The sequence below is a fragment of the Acanthochromis polyacanthus genome, chromosome 1 (genome assembly GCF_021347895.1).
Source record: "Acanthochromis polyacanthus isolate Apoly-LR-REF ecotype Palm Island chromosome 1, KAUST_Apoly_ChrSc, whole genome shotgun sequence".
Taxonomy (NCBI): Eukaryota; Metazoa; Chordata; class Actinopteri; family Pomacentridae; genus Acanthochromis; species Acanthochromis polyacanthus.
This window is the reverse complement of record NC_067113.1, coordinates 25,127,688-25,148,270: the sequence shown is the minus strand read 5'-3', so window position 1 is coordinate 25,148,270 and position 20,583 is coordinate 25,127,688. Positions and strand designations below refer to the sequence as shown.

The 20,583-nt window shown below is 44.2% G+C and overlaps 1 protein-coding gene across 2 annotated transcripts in view; it reads right to left on the bottom strand.

The window, feature by feature from the left end:
• The window catches only part of LOC110951067 (SLIT and NTRK-like protein 3), a 29,055-nt gene extending 13,252 nt beyond the window's left edge, over positions 1-15,803 (bottom strand). Inside the window, exons 1-6 of one of the 2 annotated variants that reach the window (XM_022193985.2) lie at positions 15,221-15,803; positions 12,102-12,382; positions 11,662-11,913; positions 11,303-11,418; positions 10,104-11,033; positions 8,620-8,839 (exon numbers count right to left, since the gene is read on the bottom strand). In XM_022193985.2, the coding sequence (XP_022049677.1) occupies positions 8,620-8,839; positions 10,104-11,033; positions 11,303-11,418; positions 11,662-11,913; positions 12,102-12,317 (1,734 nt within the window). In that variant the 5' untranslated portion in view covers positions 12,318-12,382; positions 15,221-15,803. The remainder of the gene's footprint in view (positions 1-8,619; positions 8,840-10,103; positions 11,034-11,302; positions 11,419-11,661; positions 11,914-12,101; positions 12,383-15,220) is intronic. The other variant, XM_022193993.2, reaches the window with a different exon arrangement.
• Between the last annotated feature and the right edge of the window lie 4,780 nt (positions 15,804-20,583).

The following is a 20,583-nucleotide window of genomic DNA, read 5'->3' as shown; positions in this document are numbered from 1 at the left end:
TAAATATGTAGCTAAGCCTCAGTAATGTCTCTCCAGAATCACTCCATGTGCTCCACCTTTTTTTGGTTAATCAACTCTTTTTTTGTTCATTGCAAACTCAAAAAAAAAAAATCCTTAGTCATTGACGTTCATAAGAAAAATCTCAAGTGGTAGTTCTTAATGGTTCTAATTTTAAGTGTGTCTTATACCTTGTTATCCTGTTTTGATTCTCATTCTGACTTTGCCTTGTTTTAATACGTATTTCAATCCTTTTTCATTCTCTTTAACAAACTGATTGCTTTTTGCACTTACTTTGTTTCTTCCTGACTGGTAATTTAGACAGCACTTTGTTCAATTAAGCGTTTTTTGGTGAATGTGCTGTATACATTAACTTGATTTGACTGTGACACCAGAGCATCCAGAGAAAGGGTATGCAAGCACAGGGAGCAACCCAAAATTACATTCCTATACATCTAATCTGCATTCTAAATTAAATTTTTGAAAGGAACATAATTTTGTTATGCATTTAAATGCAATTTGTCATTTGTGTTTGAAAGAGAGACAAAGTACAAGCTAGGAGGCAGAAGGGGTGGATGGAGGCATAAAGCAGTGACTAGACCTTCACGCAGAAGTTCAGGGTTTGCATCAGTCTAAGAATTTCTAAAAGTGTCATATTGTTTACTTTCAGTTTTCACTCACTTTCTGGTCACGCTTAGGCACAAAACCTATGTGGCTAGGTTAAAATATTACATTTTGTTTGACACTTTTACGTGCTAGAAGCCTGGTTAAGGTGAGGCTTCAGAAATACTTGGTTAAGGTTAAAGAAAAAATCACAGTTTGGGTCACAATGCATGATTTCACTACATGTTCTGAGTGTATTTTCCAATTACTGGGTTACCAGGGTGTCACCTCTTCTAATATACACTGACAGTCATTAAAAACTTTTAGACCATATTTTTCAACAGAATTTTTATTTTGAAGCCCAAAACTGGATTTTCTTCATATGAATCATTTGTTTAGCATATTGGCATACAGAAACAAAAATCTAAAGTTTCAAGAATGATTTCAAAATAAAGAATTTCACAAAAGAAAACGGCACCTGCCAAACACAAAGTCACAACAGTCAATACCGAGTATGGCCTCCATTTGCTTCGATGCAGGCAGCAATCCGTCGGCGCATGCTTTGGACCAGGCTTCTGATTGTGGGTTGGGAACAGCCCATACACCTGGCTACATCACTGTAGCTCAAACCGGCCTCCACCATACCCAGTGCCCGGAGACGTTGTTCATGTGATAGACGCGGCATGATGCTGTTCACTGGACTAACAATGGTGGCCTTTTTTGGGCCTTTATATAGGCCTTCAAAACCCATTCTCAAATTGTGCAGATACTCACTGAGTATTGCTTGGTGTGTATTTGGTTCACTTTTGCAAAGTGACCAACCCATGTGCAATGAATTATGACAAAATGACAACTCATCATTATCTCAACTACCAGGGCACTAGATCATCAGTAAATCCACAATGAATAATTACAACCCCCCTACAGGTAGAATTCTGCGTACATTTCTACCTCAAAGTTTCTATTCACTGTCAGTATATAATTGGCTGACTGAGAGATACACTGATTCTAAATGTGTTTTTTAAAACAATACAAATAGGCATTTCCCTCAAAACATAATTTAAAATGCACTTTAGCGGTAGAGGAGTGTCATTTTGTGCCGACTGTTGCAGGAAGAACTCGCAGACTCCACACAGAAAGCCTCCACCTTAGCAGCAGGTTTGAACCGAGAACCTTCCTGCTGTGAGGTGTCAGAAACCTAGCCTAGCCGCGCTAGACAACCCACGGCAACTAATTTAATTCTCTGCCAGGGAGGGTCTAGTTACCCTCCATAAGGCTCGAGGCTGGATTCTCCTAAAACTGGCCGGACCAATCACCATAAAGTGTAGAGTCAGAAGGCGGGCGTAACGAAGTGACGACAGAGGCGTGACGATTCTGACAAACAACCGGCGCACAATAAACAGTTATCTTTCGACTCGGCTTTGGCCACAGCCCTTAAAGATTTGAAGCTAAAATTCAACTTCAAAGATAAACAAAGGACGGCACTTAAGTGTTTCATTGAGAAGAAAGGCGTATTTGGACTTATGCCGACGGGATATGGCAAATTCTTAATATACCAGTTGGCTCCGCGGCTCCGCTGGTTGGGAAGCTAATGGGACTTAGCCACAATCCGCCGGTGCTCTCGGAACCACGTCAGCCTATTCGTTGCGCTGATTGGTTGTATACCTACCCAATTGCTGCAGAGGGATTTGATAGACAACCTTTTAGCCCGCCTCCCTCCCTGTCGAGCTTCCCTAGACCCTTGTGCCGTCAGAAACATGGGATCTAGCATGGCTAGGCTATCAGAAACCCTCTTTTGTCAGAAAAATGCATTCAACTTGACTTAAATAGTGAGTGCCACGCTTTATTTTCTCTTGTGGGTTTTTATCATGATGACAGAGATCAAAGATCAAGCAATAATCGTCCAAAATTTACTTCAGGAGCTATAAAAAATTCACATCAGGGGAGACATTCAGAACGTTCTCGCTGAACTGTGTCTCTTCTAATTGATCACTTTGCCCAAACAGCAATAACCTGTCAGTCATTTGAACTGCTCCAGTTAGTTCACAGAAATATAGTCAATATAAGCAGGTTTTGGAGGTTCTGGTGCAGGAGATTTTTGCTCTAGTCTCTGGTGACAAGACGCCCCTGAGCCTCGGCTTGCCAAGCCCTCTCCATACTGATGAATGTGCTTCATTGTCTTTTGAATAATACACAGAGAGAACATGAAAGGAGTGCATTTGAAGAAGAATCTGCAGTATACGCAGAATTTACTTTGGCTGAAAAATGTGTCTATTGGAAACCTGTCTTCATGGCTAAAGTATGTTATACATACAAAGCCAAGGAATGCCGCCAAAGCAGTTTACGCATGGATTCTTTGCACTTGCACCGTTAGATCTCATGAGCTTATGATGCTGAGCGCATTCCAGAAGATGTTTTTTTTTTACTTTCTGAAGCATTGTCATTTACTTTCATAGTGCACTTGCACTCCCTTCGCCTGTATCGTAGACTTCTACCTCAGATAGTGATTTCCCATATTTCCCAGAGCGACATCGGCAACCCCTCGAGAAGGGGCATGAACTTGTTCTATCCAGTGGTTTGTGTTTCATGTAGGTGGAGAGAGAGTGGTAGTAATAGCAAAGAGCGAGAGTTTCTGGTCCATCGAGGCTATTGTCGGTGAAGAAATTGGCATCTCTGCCTCTGTGTGATAGCTGAACATCAGCGCAACATGGCGAGTCTAGAAAGAAGCCCTTAATCTTTTATTCGGAAGGAAAACAAACACTGACTTTTAATGCAGCCGTAGTAGGGATCTGGATTTTCTTCTGTGTTTGAAATGTGCTGCAAACTGTTAGTATGTAGACATGGCATAACGAGAATGTTTGGTCCACTACTTACAGAAAAATACAACACTGAACAGCAACCAGAAATTTGAGGTTTTTGTACCATGTAAGAAACACTCCAGAAGAAATAGTTTACTTTTCACAGTTGCTATATACAGTTAACAGAGAATCCAGCAATGCAGTTTATAACCGCTTCACACGTTAATGTACTCTGGAAATATTAATAATTTCAAAATGCAGTCACATGTTCCTTGATTTAAGTATGATTTAAAGGCATGTACATAAATTATTTTTCACCTTAATTCTTGCTGTATTCAGTTGTAGAAACTGCAAAATCCATTACATTTTGCTCTTTTGAAAACTGAATATAGCAAACATTTTAGGTCAAAAAGCCATTTTAATTTGAACCACATCAACACTGACTAAATACGAAAACACAGGCTATTGATCTTGAAATAATCCTGCAATAATAGGTCTGATACTAATTAAGTCATGGCGTATTATCCACTCCTACACATAATTGAATACTAGTGCTTATTAACACTACATTACTCTTATCTTAATAGCGAGAATATGCTGGCTTTATTTTTCAGGGAAATTCATCTAACAGTCCAGTAACATGAGCTAAACTGACTTTGTTGGCATTTAATGCTAAATGAGACTGACAGTCAATGAGTCCATCTTCTGAGCTGAAACAGAAAATATGCTTGCCAGGAGACTGCAAACTCTGCAACTGCTGCTAAAAGCCTGTTAATTTCAGAGGCTTTTACTGAGCTACTGTATTTATGCTTAAAACACCTGTGGTGGGGAGTTTTTTTGCTGCGCTGTGCAATTTTCCCTAAAATGCTGTTTTATATAAAAAACAGATAGAACTTGTTTTCACTGCATAAACATATTAACTGCTTTTTATTGTGTTGAGAAGATTCAATGCACAGGATGCGGAGTGGAAATAATGACTATCAGTGGACTTCTAGAATTGGATCATGCTATTAAACCCACTTATTGCTCACCCAGAAGTCACTTAGAACTACGAACCACAACATCACCAAGAATACTAGCTTTAATCGTGAAATTAAGCATGACTTTAATGATTAGGATTATTCTGTTCAGCTCATATTAGTTCATTTTCATGTGAACTAGTCACACAGCACATCACCACAGATAAGTATTTTGTATCAAATATTTTGTTGAAAACATTATTCTAGTGCAGAAAATTCACCTCCTGTCATCTTTACATCTCACTAAGACCTTATGTCTTTTTCTTTACTAAACCATCTACAGCTACACCAAACTGTAAAAGCAACATTTACAGCTATCCTCATCCACAACCAGACTAGCCGTTTGCCTCGTTTCCACCCTTTGTACCGAGCGATGCTAACCAGCTGCTGACTCTTACTCTAATATTTGAGGAACAGATATGAGGGCGGTATCAATCTCCTCATCTTCGTCTAATAGCTTCGCAAACACCTTTTTGCAACAGGGTTATCACATCATGATTGTTTCTGTAGCTTTCCCTTGTCTATCAGTGAGATTCCACCCAGGAAGCATCATGTTGTGTTTATCAAGACTGATCTGAAACCAGTGAAGGATCTCGACTGCTAAGAGCTGCTGAGTCGGTCAGAGGCAGCGATAATTCAGGAAGTTGTGGCCAAGAAAGAGTGAGTGGACTATAACACTGCACTGAGAGTTTCTTTATGTCTTTTTGGACATATTTGACAAACAAGGAATAATTCATAATTAGTGAGCTTTAGAAGTGTTCACAGCGGATTCTGTTATTGCTTCTGGGCAGATCTGTCCAGACTTTGTGCCACATAGGTATATATAAACATAGATGTCACATCCGGGCTTGTGAGGATGTAAACACTGTGTTCTAACCTATTTCCATAGAAAACACTAGATCTTTGTGCTGCTTTTGGAAAGTGGAACAAAAGCAAAGCCAGAACTAAGGGACATCAAGTTATATTTTACAGGTGAGAAGTTGTTTTACATTTTAGTGTTATAATCACTTTACCAGAAATTTTGCACCTTGATTGTACGACATCAGTTTAATTTTTTCTGTTAAATGTAACGTCTGTCTGTCTGTCTCTGTCTATCTTTTAAACTATTACATGTGTTTAATAGTACTATTGTAACATGCATGAAAAGTTAAGCTAGTACAAAATCCCGTGGAGTTGCACAAAATTATTCTTGTGTGATTTAAAATGTAAATTAGCATTTATTCCTCGACTACAAAAAAATCTGAAAAAGACTATACTTTGCAACTAATTATTTGGGTAAGCCTCTTATTAGTATCTACATAAAATAAAGCATTTTTGGTGTGATAAAATGCCACTCCCCATATGATCATTCCTATACATATTTATATGAAGATTCATAGGAGGCATCGAGCTCGTAATCAACAGAAGCAGTGCCTCGAACACTGGCTGCTTTGAAGGTACTCTGTCCTCATAACCTGAAACTGCGTTCCGAGAAAAACTGAGCAATACCTCCTCCAGACTCCCCAAAAGTCTTAATAAGGACTAAACAGAGCTATCAGGTTGTCAGAAAATTATGAGAACATCCTGTTTTGAGTCCCCAAACTCCAAACTTGGCAAAGACATCCCGCTTTGTTGAGTAAGAACGTCTAGGTCGCCAAATGGGGTAAAGATAGGCAACTGAGGGACGTATTATTGGTTGATACTGTTTATCAATAACAGATGTCAAAACAGCAGGAAAATCCCCATTGGTGGGCAATAACAGAAACAGGAGTGTCTAACAGGAAGTAAGGAGGAGATTTTACCATAATAATCCCTGGTATATTTTGTACAATAATTGGGTTTTGAATTCTGCGGAAGACATGTTCGGATTTTTAGTGTAATTAAAGGCTATTTCTACTGCAGATTCTAAACAAATATCCTGTATCAACCTTCCAAAAATCCTGCAAATTCTAATAATTTTATTGTGGATAAACCTCCTGCCTCATGCATTAGGAAGCTTACCCTGACAAATAGGGTGGCTCGGCTCTCCAAGCTATAAATAAATATATATATGAATTTAGGTTTCTGCCAAACAAACCCAATCAGCTGCCGATTCAGGCTTCACATCAAGCATGAAGATATTAGAGTGCTATTGATTTTATCATCCAATTTGCTGGACCAAAGGGAAGAAGCATTTTTCCCTTTAAAGATTCATGTGCTGAGGAACATGACCGAATGAAGACTGGCAAAGTTATGTTAAACGTTACATGCGGTAGTTTCTGTTCAACACCTATCATGTTATTTCCATCGTGACTTTCCTGACCGACAATTGGTTTTCTATCTGATCACAATAAGGTGAAACGTGGCCAGGGGCGACTTTGCTCATTACAGCTGCCAGTGACAACAAACTGCCGTAATAGACAACGTGTTCTGTACTGAAAACGACATATGTATTCCTGAAATGCACCTATTTCTGGCATCCACTCAGATGCTGAATCACCACTTGATAACCCCCCCCTCCCCCCCGACTAGTTTTAAGGCTCAGTTGCTCTTGTGTTGCCATTAATTTTCTAGTTACGAAATGATACACACCACAGCAATTTTAATTTTGTCTTTAATGTCACACTAATTGGTTTTTTTTTTTCGAATAACAGCCATATCAAGGAGCTATTTTTCATATCAGCGTATGCAAGTGGGTGTAGCTGTGTAATCCTGTTCTTGATGGTGACAATGACTCTAAGCTATACATGCTGCTGCTTTATGATTATCAAAATGGACTGCTTTTTTACAGCAGCTGTGAGCTAAACCCTGCTGCCATCTGCGTCACCCCTTTGATTTTTTTACTGTGCAAACTCTGGCTCCGAAAGCACACGCCGGCGCCCAGAAAATCCCAGTTTCCCGAGCTTCAAACAGACCAGCGTTAAGTCAACAGGTGATATCATTGTCACATTATTTTTTGCAGACCACGGGCAGCGCTAATGTGGCTTTGTCAGAGTAATAACAACCCGGGTAAATGAATGAATTCAATTACTGTGGCACAGATTTGGAGCACCACAATGGTGACACCGCTGGGCTTTATGAATATAGCCTACTGTGTCCTTCCATTTGGTGAATGCTTTAATGCTCTCGGACATCAGAGGTGTATAACAGCGCAGAGAACATAATACACTTCTACGTGGTTTCCGCTAAGCTCCGTAAACGTCGTCCTTCTTTCCCCCCCCCTCCCCGAAGCAAACATTTAGAAACAGCCTCTGAACTGCCAGCCTCACCCACACTACCTTGGATCAGGAATTTTTCATGGAGCAAAGTAAAACAGAAATTCACAATGACATTCAGGCTAATCTACACCCACCTTACCTCATTCAACTCTGGCTGTCTAAGAAAAGCCTGGTACACTAAATTTGCTGAAGTGAGAGGAGGCAGGATAGAAAAAAGAAAGTCAACGGCAGTGGTGCCGTCCTTATCGGCGCATTGTGTACAGCAAACCAGTCACATAATGCTGCAGTCAAATGTGCGAGGTAAGGTGGAAGGAAAAGGGAAGAAAAAAAAAAGATGAATATGACACATACAGCGCAGTCTGTTTCCTGAAAAGGTGCATTAATTACCACCGTGCACAAAAACTTGAGGAGTTCAGCTTTCTCCAGTTTAGCTCTTGATTTATTAAGACCACTTATGCAAATCAAGTCAATTGCAATTTTCCAATTAGAATACCTGAGGCGCAACCATAGTCCCACATGCCACAGCAGAGCTCTCAAAACAACAGACGATGCAGATGACGGAGGAAACTGCAGCTGTGCCACAGGCCAGGAGATCAGGGGCTGCCAGAAGTTTTTCTTTTTAAATATGTGGCTTTCGCTTGATCCAATATTTCAGCTTGTTTTGTTTATCTTCATCAAGCTGCGATAATACAACGTGTCTTGGCAATCTATTAGTTCTCTGTAATCTTATTGTCTGACATTTGAAATAAATATACTTTGTGTAATTAAGCGCACTTTTGTTTAGTAAATTGACGGGGAGTGATCAAATTTAATAATCTCCGGGCGCTTTTTTTCCTCACCCTGCTACTGTCACTCAGCGAAAATGCATTTTATTTGGCCTAAATTTGTTAAAAGCCTCCTGCCAGGTATCTGACTCATTTACACACTCACAGGTTAGCGGATCAGAATTGTTTATCCAAGCATCCACCTGCAATGAAACCCGCCGCAATCATTGGCAGTAATGTAGTAATAGAGGGTTACACCAACCTGCACGAGGCCGGTGAGGTGTTCCAGCACGCCCTCCATGGGAAGCTGCAGGAGGTGATTGTTTCTCAGATTGAGGCGAGCCAGATTAACTCTGGAGAACACGCCGAGAGGGAGGCTCCGCAGTAGGTTGGCGTTGAGGAACAACAGCTGGAGGGACGGCATGGAGTCGAAAGTGCCAGGATCGACTTCGCGGATCTCGTTGTACTCAAAATAAAGGTATCTAAAGACAGGAAATGAGAAAGCAGTGTCACGGTGTTTGCATGCAAGGAGACTAAAAAGAACATGGAAAAAGGCAAATAATTGAACCAGGCTTCTCCCTTAGCACAGTATGCCATTTGCACACATTTAATTTTGAGGTAATCTGAGGGTATTTTGGCTCTCCCTGCACCCCACACCAGTTAATATTCAAGTCACAAAGTCATAACAGAAATTTAATTTAATCTTCTCATTCCCTGTTCACAGCTTATAAACTGATCGGTATCAAATGATATTGTGTAATTTTACTCTGATGACTACTTACATTGGCCTTGGCACGCCTTAATATCTCATTAAATCATATTAAGCAAACGTTGAATTTTTAAGTTTTTCTTTTTAAATAATAGAAATCAGCGTGAAGTCTGAATGGAGACTTTTCCCCCCGCATGCTGGTCGCTGAATATACTTCCACTGCTGAAACAGATCTGGTTTGAATTACTTATCCCGCTCTCCCACCATTAAGTCACTAACAAAGGCTAACGAGAGGTTAAGAGGTAGACATTTTGAATGTCCAGAGAGGATCTTTATTATTGATTAATAGTCAGATTAATGGCTCTGTAGATTTTCTGAACCTTATCTTGAAATATAGAGACAGAGGAGCTGAAAAGGCTGAAAGACGCTGTGAATATGAAGGTGTCATGGCACAAAGCTGCTCATTCTTTCGACAGCAGAGCGCGGACTGATCCGTTGTCTTTATCAGTGTTTAATTCACTGAATAAATACTGACTGTAGATATGCATTATTTGGAAATGAACTGTTTTTTTAAAGCTTAATCTGACAATGATGCACATATGCATCACTCTGACAACCTGTTTTTTTTTTTCTATTATAAGCCTTCTTCCAAAACACAAATTCCTGGCATCACCCAGACGTCTCACTGCCTTATCAACACCTCTGTATGCAAATACAAAAAAACATTAATTTTCACGTTGTCACTCATACCAGGCTCACACCTCAACTGAAGCATGCCATTAGGCAGCGTGACTAACAAATGACACTCCTGGAAGAGAATGGGCACCTTTCATTTCAATCAAACTCGAGCATAATGGTAATCAAAATGTTCTGCTCCGTGCTATGCCAGTATTACAGTGAAATTAATTTCCACATACTCCTAAACAAATCTCTAAATACCTAAGCTGACATGTGGTTTCAGCTTGTGCATTCCTCTCAAGTACAGTGAAGGGAACATGCTTGAAATGCTGGGGGGAAAAAAACAAAACACATCCTACCTTAGATTCTGCAGCCCCAGAAACATGTGGGGGCTCAGTCTCTCCAGGTTGTTTCCATTCAGGTAGAGACTCCTCAGGCTTGTTAGGCTTGAAAAAGCCCCCTCCTGGAGGTAGGAAATGCGGTTGCTCCCCAGGTGAAGCAGGTCAAGACTGGAGAAATTCCAGAAGTCTGTGCGGTAGATCCTCTGGATTAAATTTCCACTCAGGTAGAGCTTGCGGCCGTTGAGAGGCCGAGGAGTGAGCTGGGACACATTGAGGAAGCCGTTCTCTTTGCAGTTGACAGTGAGGCCCAGATCTGTGATGTGTAGGTTGCAAGTGCAGCCCAGCGGACAGATAATAGGGATGGGGGGCCGTGTTTGGTAACCGGCCACGGGGGGATTCTGGTTGGGCATCAGACTGCGAGGTGTGGGAGATGTCCTGGATTGCCGGGGCCTTTTAGTCGGCCTCGGCTGCCTCTCCCTGTCGTTACGCTCCGCCGAGGAAGAGGACGACGAAGTGGAGGAAGTATGAGTGTTCTGGCGGGAGCCATTCACCATAGAGGACGGTTTAGTTGGCCTGGCTCGCCCAGGATGCGGGTTGGGTTTGGAGTTAGGGGGCCAATGCTGAGGCTGTGATCCTGCTGCTGGACCACCTCCCTCTCCTTGTAGCTCTTTATCCGGGAGGTCAGCACACAGCTCTTTGCGGGGGATTTCCCTCAGGTCCTTGCCATGAAGGTGGAAGGGATATTCGCAGGTAACCTCCCCAACTACAGCCGTGTAGGGGATCTGACCCAGCCACTGCTGTAGTTGCACTGCCTCGCAGCCACAGATCCAGGGATTCTCCTCCAGCTGCAGCTCCATCAGGGAGCGGCCGACGTACTCCAGGGTCCCAGCATATGCCAGGCTCTTCAGACGGTTTCCCCGCAGGTCCAGATGAGTCAGAGACACAGATCTGGCACAGGAGGAGGAGGAGGGAGATAGTTAGCTAGGTTAGATGAAAGGACAATGTGATAGTAAGATAAAATAAGGGTTCACACATTCCATCGCACAGAAATCTGCTTTTTATCTGATGATTAAGCTGTCTTTTGTGATGTGAAATAGTATGGCACAGAAACATTAATTCAACAGCACAGAGTGACTAATTGTGTCTGACACTGATATTTCTGCAGATCAGTCCTGGTGTAATTCAAAAGCGTCGCAGTAAAATAATCAGAATCTAACCTGAACAGATGAGCAGGCAAGACTGGGATCAGGTTGTCATTTAGGATGAGAACTCGAAGCTTGTAGAGGAACCTCAGAGCGCCGCTGTCGATTCGTTTGATCACATTGTAGTCGGCCTGCAGGTAGGAAAGAGAAAATGTGATGAACATGTAATTGCTTAAATTGGGAAATAGACTGAACCGAAAGCTGAGGCACTCTCATTTGAAAAATGCACAGAGATGTTGAGGCCGTTCCGTCACCCCGGCCACCTGCTTCCCGTTGACTATTTCTGTCACAGCTATCTATTGTAATCTCGGGCAAATTTGTAAATTATTCAGTCAGCCATTGATAATCAATATGGATCATCGCCTCAAGCCTACCTGGAGGTATTCCAAAGCCTCTAAGCCGGCGAAGGTGTCATTTCTGAAGACCTCCAGCTTGTTCTCGTGGAGGTACAGACGTCTCAACTTGGCCAGCCCGTGGAAGGCTCCCACTCGGATGTCCTGGAGCGCATTGTTGCCAAGGTTTATCGACACTGCGTTGCCAAGGTGCTGAAACCCGTTGCTATAGAGACGCCTCAGAGAGTTCCTCTGGAGGTTGAGTTTGAAAGGGCGGACCCATGACTGTGACACCTGAATGATTAATTAAAGGTCTGATTAGTTATCTTATTAATTACATGAATTTAAGAGTCCAAAACACCCACAAGCCACATTACAGACCGGATATTAGATGGCGTTTTAATAAGTTAAAAGACGCTGCAGTAAAGTGCAGTGCAGTTTCCACGGACACGATGGAGGAGAGGGGTGAAGAAGAGCGATACCTGGCTGACGTTGGTGAAGCCCCGCCCATCGCAGTGCACGTGCAGCACGCCTTCTTTGACCTCGCACGTGCACGGCTCGAAGCACGGCTCGTCCACTTCCTCCTCAGAGTTGTCCACCAGAGGGGTGTGTGTGGAGGTGGGGGTGGGGGTCGGGGTGTGCGATGCCCGGGACAGACACACACACCCGAGGGCCACCGCTAGAGTGACCCACTGCATCCTGCTGCTTCTCCCTCTCAGCTCAGCAGCCTGGGGCTACAGCCCGGCATCGGCCCTTCACCGCACTGCACGGCGAAGCCGCAGCGCAAAACATGCACACATTCAGACAGAAAACACACACACACACACACACACACACACACACACACACACACACACACACACACACACACACACACACACACACACACACACACGCATGGTTAAAAGAGGGCAAACAGCCAGGGAGGCAGCAGCAAAAAGTCAGTTCAGGATGAATCAGATTGATGATACATCACAAGCATATTAAAGCAGTCAGGAAATAAATGTTAAATCACACAGACTGCAGTGCCGAGAGGAAAGAATTACATTATATTGAAATAATGATATATAGGCCAACCGAGGGCCACAGTATGCCATGATATGAGCCGAATAGTGGTAAACGTGTCAGATGTACCATCCTCAGTACAGCAAAACAAGGCTTTAGATACAGAGGGTTTACAACAAGAAAGAGGACAGATGAATTCAAAAACAACAAGCTCAACAATCCCTTCGCCTCTCCAATGTTGAATTAAAAATTCAAATACTGACATTGAAAATGCACAACAAAGGCACACATGTGGGCTTGATCACCTGTGAATTACATTTTGTCATTTTCAGAGTGGCTTTTTGGACAAATGGGGGTAAAAAAAAACAGTAAACCTTGTGATGAATATATTCATCTGTGTTCTCAAATGCCCGGTGAAGCCGAAATGTCACGGATGTGTTGTTTTAATGCATGCAATATGAATATGGGTGAATGCAAATCAGATTCATAATGCCTCTGTCTAATGAACTGCTTCATTTAATAAGATGAATGGCAATCAGAGAAGAGGAGGATGAGACACCAAATACCCCATATTATCAATCAGCAAAATACGTTAGGCTATCAACAGCCATCCAGTCCTGTCATAATCATTATTGTGATAATGACAGTGGAGTGAAAGCATCGCGGCGAATCAAAACTCTTCAAAATTTTCAAAAGGGCTGATGTGAAGGCAGCGCAGTGACAGACAGGAGCATGAACTGATGGTGATAGTGATGGTGGCGGTGATGATGATGAGAATGGCACTGTAATAACAACAGAATGAGAACGGAGTTGCAGCAGTCCTGGCCAACAAAAAGACACACACACACTTACAAAAAAAGAAAGAAAGAAAAGAAAAACAGCTGAGATTCGGAGGCTTGCATGGGGATATTTCCTCTCAAGTCTTAATGAGATCTAAATTGGATAAAGCATCTCGATCTGCTCATACAGTGTTGAACACTGCCATGCGAAATGCAATAATGATCATGATGGTATGGTAGCTGTAATCATACAGCAATAATCTAGCATCAGCGAGTTAGACAAGGAGGCAGCAGTGAAAACATCACCGCCCGGGAGAGGAAGAGCAATCACAGAGATGATTATGACGGGGGGAAAAAGATGAAGGGAGAGGTGGAAAAGAGAAGACGGAGAGGAGGAGGAGAAAAAATGGGAACAAGGTGAAGGAATGGAGTAAAGGAGCGACAGACGGAAAAAGGAAGAGTAACGGGCAGAGAGTAGGTACAAAGGGAGAGGAAATGGGTGAGGTGGGAGAGAGGAGTGGGATTGCATAAGCAGTAAGAAGTCAGTCAAGGCTGCCACTCAGGATGAGAGCTCACAGTGAAACAGCTGAAATCTGATATTGATTACATCAAAGCCCTCCTCTCGCCCTGCACACAATGTACGCCCGCCTCACAGAGAAACAGAGCTGGAGCCAAGTTTCATGCCTGTGTGTGTGTTTGTGCTGAAGACAATGTGAGAAAGGTCAAACCATATCCAAAAAGTATGCTTTTATAGCCTGCCAAGTACAGAAACAGGTAGCTAGACACGTGTAGATGAATGTGAGCTTTCATAACAAACTGCTGCAATACTTGTTGGGCATTCTTCGAATAAAAAAATAACAGAGACAAGTGAGAAAACATAATTTCTCTGGGTTGAATGAGGAACATTCACCCAGTGTATGCAGCATTTATGCTTCACGGGACATGCTCAATAGTGTTTGACAAATTGGAAAACAATACGAAATGCAAGCCATTCACAATCCCAGTAGGCCTTCGTTTTCATCTAAGAAATGCATTGTTTATCGCCGGGCCTGAAGCCCCCCTGTATGGAGGAGATCAATACTGAGTCCAGATGGACCACTGGGATCCCTCCTGTTAGATTCTGCTTTGGTGGATGGCCATCTCTGCTTAATGAGAAGAAACACAATCAACACTCAAGCCTCTTTCTCCAGTCAGCCAAGTGGACTAGTCAGCAGTCGGCATAGCTCTGCATCATTATGGTAACGAGAAAGACTTGTGCGTGGACTGGTGACAAGCACAGCAGAAAACTCTCCCCGTCTATCTGTCCATGTCTCCGTGTCCATCGAAACACAGGCCTGACACAGGTGTGGCTTCCCTCCCTGTCTTTCTTGAGTCTCTCTGACTGAGTTTTTTTTCCTCTCTTTCTCCCTCCTCTCTCCTCTAGACCCGCACACTGACGCAAGCGAACCAGAGATGACGGTCACTGCTTATTCTTCACCATATTATTCATGTCACATAATTCCAGTGTCTACCTCTCTGTCCTCTCTGTCCGTCAGAACATGCACACACACACATACACACGCACACACACTTTCGTCCCAGCTTCACACAGGCTTTTACATGGGCCCCTGCTCTCAGCACAGACCTGCACTATCAGGCGAGCAGCAGCATCAGTGATCAAATGTATAGAGAGGGCTATCAGGCTGGATAGCTCACAGCCCTCCAAGAAAATCAATTAGCCCTCTCACATTACAGCAAGCACATTGTAATAGTTAGCAGAATTAAGGCATGACCAATTAAACAGCCTAGTCATTAACAGAACCTATTAAGACATTTACCAGGCTATGGTATGAAAATCCTTGGCAGAGTAACGCAATCCAATTGCATTCCTCATTGTCTGTGTCTTCCCCACCAGCCTCCTCTGATCCACACAGCGACGCTTAGCAGAGCAGGGATGCGGGTAATACTCACTCAGTCCGCCGCCAAAGAATTAGGGAACGACCGAGAAAACACTTTAGAGGCTGACTGTCGACATGTCGTTCACATTCAGCCGCACTCTCTTCTCTCTCTCTCTCTCTCCCTCTCCTGTAGCGGCTGAGGCGGATGGGGAGGGAGGGGGACCAGAGCAAAGAGGAGAGAGAGGGAGGGGGGGACGTGATAAGACTGCAATGAGGTGGAGGATAAAAAGCGAGAGAGAGAGAGAGGGAGAAAAAGAGAGAGAAAACACCGATTGGCTTTAGGATGCAGGTCCGTGTCTCCACAGTGCAGCCCGTGGGAGCTGCGGCAACTGGACCGCCGAGCAGGCGTGCAATGAGCGGAGTTGTAGCGCTGCGTAATGATGGAGAATCCTCTCCACATCTCGCAACACAACTGGGTAATTCATAGAGGGAGAGAAGAGGGGATGGAGGGGGGACGAGGAAGAGGAGGAGGAGGAGGAGGAGGGGGGACGAGACGGACGGAGGGACGGACGCAGGCGCCGGAATTAATCATACAATAAGGCGGCGCGCAACTGCTAGTTTGGATACGAGGCGTAAAAGCGCGCAGGGTGGGTTCCTCCTCCTCCTCCTTATCCAACCGGCGAGAGGAAGCCAGTTCACTTCTTCATCGTTAACAGATCACCGGGAAAAGACACAGCAGAGTTACGGATAAACTTTCTCCTCACGTTGCCCGCGTGTGCAGCCTTAACAAAAAAATAATAATAAATAAATAAAATAAATAAAACACCCCGACTGTTCAGCTATACCGACAATAATTTATAATCTCATTAGTTTATTCATCCCTCCTCTTGCCCTTAAGCACCCACGGATTTCGTGAAACCGGTGTGTGTTACCATGGCGACTCGTGCCAGCTGGCTTTTTTCGTCGCTCGCACACACACACGCACGCACGCATGCAAATGCGCGCGCACACTCGGGCACGCAACACAGCAAACCACCAGTCAAGGTGGTGGTGGTGGTGGTGGTTGGGGGGGGGCTGTGGTGACTTTTTCGATGAGGGGGAACAAGCGTAGATTACAGCGAGGCCTGGAAGTGTGCGTCAAAACACCTGTCCTGCCAAATGGAGGCGGTGGGCGCAACAGATGCCGCGGGGATGCAGTGAAGTCCCCCCCCCCCGACCACCACCATCACCAACCACCATCAGGACTGGATTTAGCTTCCCACATCGGCTAATCACAGCCTGCTGTGCGGCTGCTGCCACCATCCATACAGCCTCTAAGTGGCAGCTATAGGGCCACTTGTGAAGTCCCCTCCCTCTCCGAGTGGACCCAGTGGACTGGGGTCTTCCATCGAGGACACTATGGCGAGGCCACGGTGATGAAAAACGTGCATTCCAAAGCGTTCAAATATCAGTCAGCCGGTTTCATGGCCATAGGAAAAGATTTAATAACAACATGTCTTCCACATTACTGAGCTGAAAGTTCAATTTTCAGTTCAATTTCACATTGATTTCAGCGTGCATTAAGGTGAATCACCTTGAGGAAATGGAGAGGTGCATCTCTCCCTCATGCACACCCTCCTCCCTCCTTCCTCCTTCCTTCCTCCCTCTCTCCATACCTCTCCCCACAGCAGTGGAGGGGGAAAGCTCTCCCTGGAGATTCCTATCAGAAACAGTAACAGAGACGGTTCCAGTAATATCAGGGAGATGTAGATGATGGTTATAGATTTCAGGGCTCTCAGGTGCATTAGTCTGTATTACAGCTTCCCCACAAGGCTACTTAATGCTCGCTTGCAATGGAAACAGGCTGGCAGACACAGGGGCATGTATGCACAGCCACATGAACACATGCATTTGGTTGGAGATTGCTTGCAGACACATGCATGCATTTAATTCTTCCATAATGCGAGGGTTGTATATAAATAAGCTAATAAGGGGTTGTTTTTTTTTTTACAGCTGAGATATTATTTCCACCTTTGTGAGTGCTGGTGCCAAATCTGTGGCAGAAGCAAAGTGATCCCAGACCTGAGGTTGCACTGTCTACTACCTCGCAGTGCAACAATACCCGTGACGGAGAAATCTGGGAGAAAAAACACTCGGTTTTCTCACAGTGGTGTCGTCGTTGAACCGTGGAGGCTCCCTAAATTAAGAAAACAAACGGAGAGGAACTGAAAGAAGATGGTTATCGGGCACCATCAGATACCTACGCGTCTGTTCTCTCGGGGTAGGAGTCGCTCTGAGCACATAAAGTACTTTTTTGGAGTGTTGATGGGGCCTGTAAAGTAGGGGATCTATTTATACTGGCCTAGTGCTGTCTGTGGAGCTGTCCAGTGCTGAAATGGATGGGGATTCATTCTGTTTCATTTCAGCCACTTCTCCTTTCTTCCTCCTCCGCTTTCTCCTTCTCCAAAGTCTTTCCCTTTCTCCCATCTGAATTATTTCTGTCAGATCATACTTAGATTTCTCATATTCCACACCCCTTTCTTCCTTCCTTTCCTTCTCTCCCTCCTTTTTGTTTTCCCTTCTTTACTTTCGTACTTTGATTCTCCCGAGGGCTCTTGTCAATTCAGGCTGGTTTACATGCCATTCTTTCTTTGATTCCTTCCCTTTAGTTTTCCCTCTCGCTGCTCACTGCTTCATCTCCTTCCGCTGTATTTTTTTTCCCTTTGCACCGAGCGGTCATCCCAGTTTGGTAGCTCTCTCCAATTATGCTTTTGTTCACAAGGCATCCACGGGGACCAGCTTGCATGCGTGACTGCAGACACAGTGAAGACTCGAGGACAAGCAGTCACGCTGACAAGAGTAAGAACGTGGATTATTCCTCTCCCCTGCCAATCCATGGGTCAGGCAGCCTCCTCAAAGCTACATGTTGTTCACATACTGTTGTGCCGTCCCCGAACACGTGTTTTGCTTTCTTTGGGGCCCGCACTGCCTCAAGTCCCCGGTTACTCAGTGGGATGAGGCAATCAGAGAGGCAGGCAAGGGCACCCTGTACTCTGTGGGAAGGAGGAGAAAGCGACTGGAAGTGGAGAAGGGGGCAGAAGGAACAAAAAGGGGACAAAAACAGGCCAGCTGTGGGAGAGAGCGAACAGGAGACAATGAGCAGTGGGAATTTGGAGGTTGCTGAGGTGTACGGTGAAGAGTGAGGCAGAGTGGGGGCCCCAACAGATAGACATGGAGGGGAGAGGATGGCCAGGAGGGCAGGTGGGTCTGTCATTAGCTCCAGATTAAAGCAGAGGGCAACTCCAGAGGACTCACCTCTGATTCACACAGTGGTACTGCAGGCAAGGACAAGCCTCCCGGGAGACATGAAACACACACACACACAGGAGCACACACAAGCTGAAAAGACACAGCAGTGATTCACAGGATTACCCACAGGCTCCCGAACACACGCACAAACACACACGCACACATATAGGCATATAACACCCCCTCCTCATTTAGCATAACTACGCACTAAATCCAGCGTGACTCACGAGAACATGCTGACTCCCACACACATGCCACATACAGACAGCCATGCAACACATACACACACTCTGAACTAATTAATCGAATCTCCTGTTTTAATTAGGATTCAAATCAGTTGCCATGGGAACCTTGCCCTCTTGGAGTCTTAAGGTAAAGGCTCTCCTCCAATGACTCCACAGGAAGCTGTCCGAGGAGGGGACAAATTCTTAATACCCACCATGATTCAGCCGGCTGCATTCCACATTGCATTTCCACGCAGACACATTTTTCTGGGGAGGCCGGAGGTGCCCGATCTGAACTTCAATTTGGGCTCGAGTCATAGAGAGGGGAACAAAAGTGGAAAAAATGTGGAATTATGATGGCTCATGTCACAGCCCCGCTAATACAATCTACCCCACCATGAAAAGGCCATATGTGTCGGCGTTAAAGGGGAGGTTCATGGCTCACAAGAGGCCTGGCCAATCGATCACTGGCACCAGCCTGCCATTTTTGCCTCTGAAACTTTTCACGTGGCGACGCACGTAAAAGCACTTTCACGCAGTTCTAATAGGCTGCTTATCCTCGCTATTACCGCAGCCTTGCAATTTCAGCTGAGCAATAGCTTTGTGCTCGCATGCCTTGTCCCAGAACTTTGAAAAAAAAAAAATCTTTCACAGTGTTTTCACGGGGGCTCCATTAGTGATCAATAGGATATGTTGGTGAAAATCTCTTATTAAAGTGCCAGCTCAGTGCTTTCACTTCTCTGCGCCGGAAAAATCAGCATATTCCAACATTTGTGTTGATATTAATCACACAGAGGAAATATTTATTCAGTGACTAATTCCTGAGCTCTATTTTAAGAAGGTTTTTTTTAGCGTTAAGTGTTTCATCTCACGTGCTGGTAAATGTACCATCAGCTTGGTATCTGAAGAGACAGGATGAGGATGAGCTAAGGGTGCAGCTGACGCCTGCCTTTGTCTGTCCCAGCTCAGGTAAAGGCTGGACTCGATGAATTAAAAGCAGGAGAGGATGCCAAGTGAAGCCATTAGGGTACAGGAACTCAGGCGTGTGTCTGGCTCACCGGTTGTCATGGTTGCGGTGTTTATCACCTCTTTTTGCCGACAGAAGCCCAGGGGCAAATCAGATTGGCTTCAGACAGAGAGACAGAGAAGGGAGAGAGAGCTGGTGAGTGAGGGGGAGGACATATTGGCACAGCAGAGGGGTGAAATGCCAACACGCTGCACAGTGAAGACTGAGGATGAGCATTGGACAAATGTCAACGTGACTTATTCATGATAAGATTTTTGTTTATACCCATTTCACAGCAATTTTAGTTTCGAGCTACAGTTTATTAGTCAGTCCAATTTACTTCAGATCTTTTTTGTTTATCCACATGAAAGTTTCTTTGGCTCTAATTTCAGTAACTTCTTTTTTTTTTTGTGCAAAATAAACCACTTTATTTCCCACTGTTGCTTTTACACCTGCAAATGTTGCACAATGCATTTCGGATGTCTTAAAATTCTTTAATAAAAATACAAATAACTACCTCTTAAACGTGACTCCTAAGAGGCATTTAAAGGTTAGATCATCCTGAAAGACCAGCACTAAATTATTCCCATCCCCAGTGGCCTATGTCTGCCACCTAGCGGCCCCTAAACCAACCACCCCTGTGTCTGAGAGCCTGGTTGGATTAAGAGATGCAGGGGGTGGCAATTTCCATGGAGTGCAGTGGCTTTTTTATGCGGCTAGGTGACAACATAATTTACATCAAATTCAACTCTGACCGGCTATATTCGCTAAGGAGATTAAAAAAG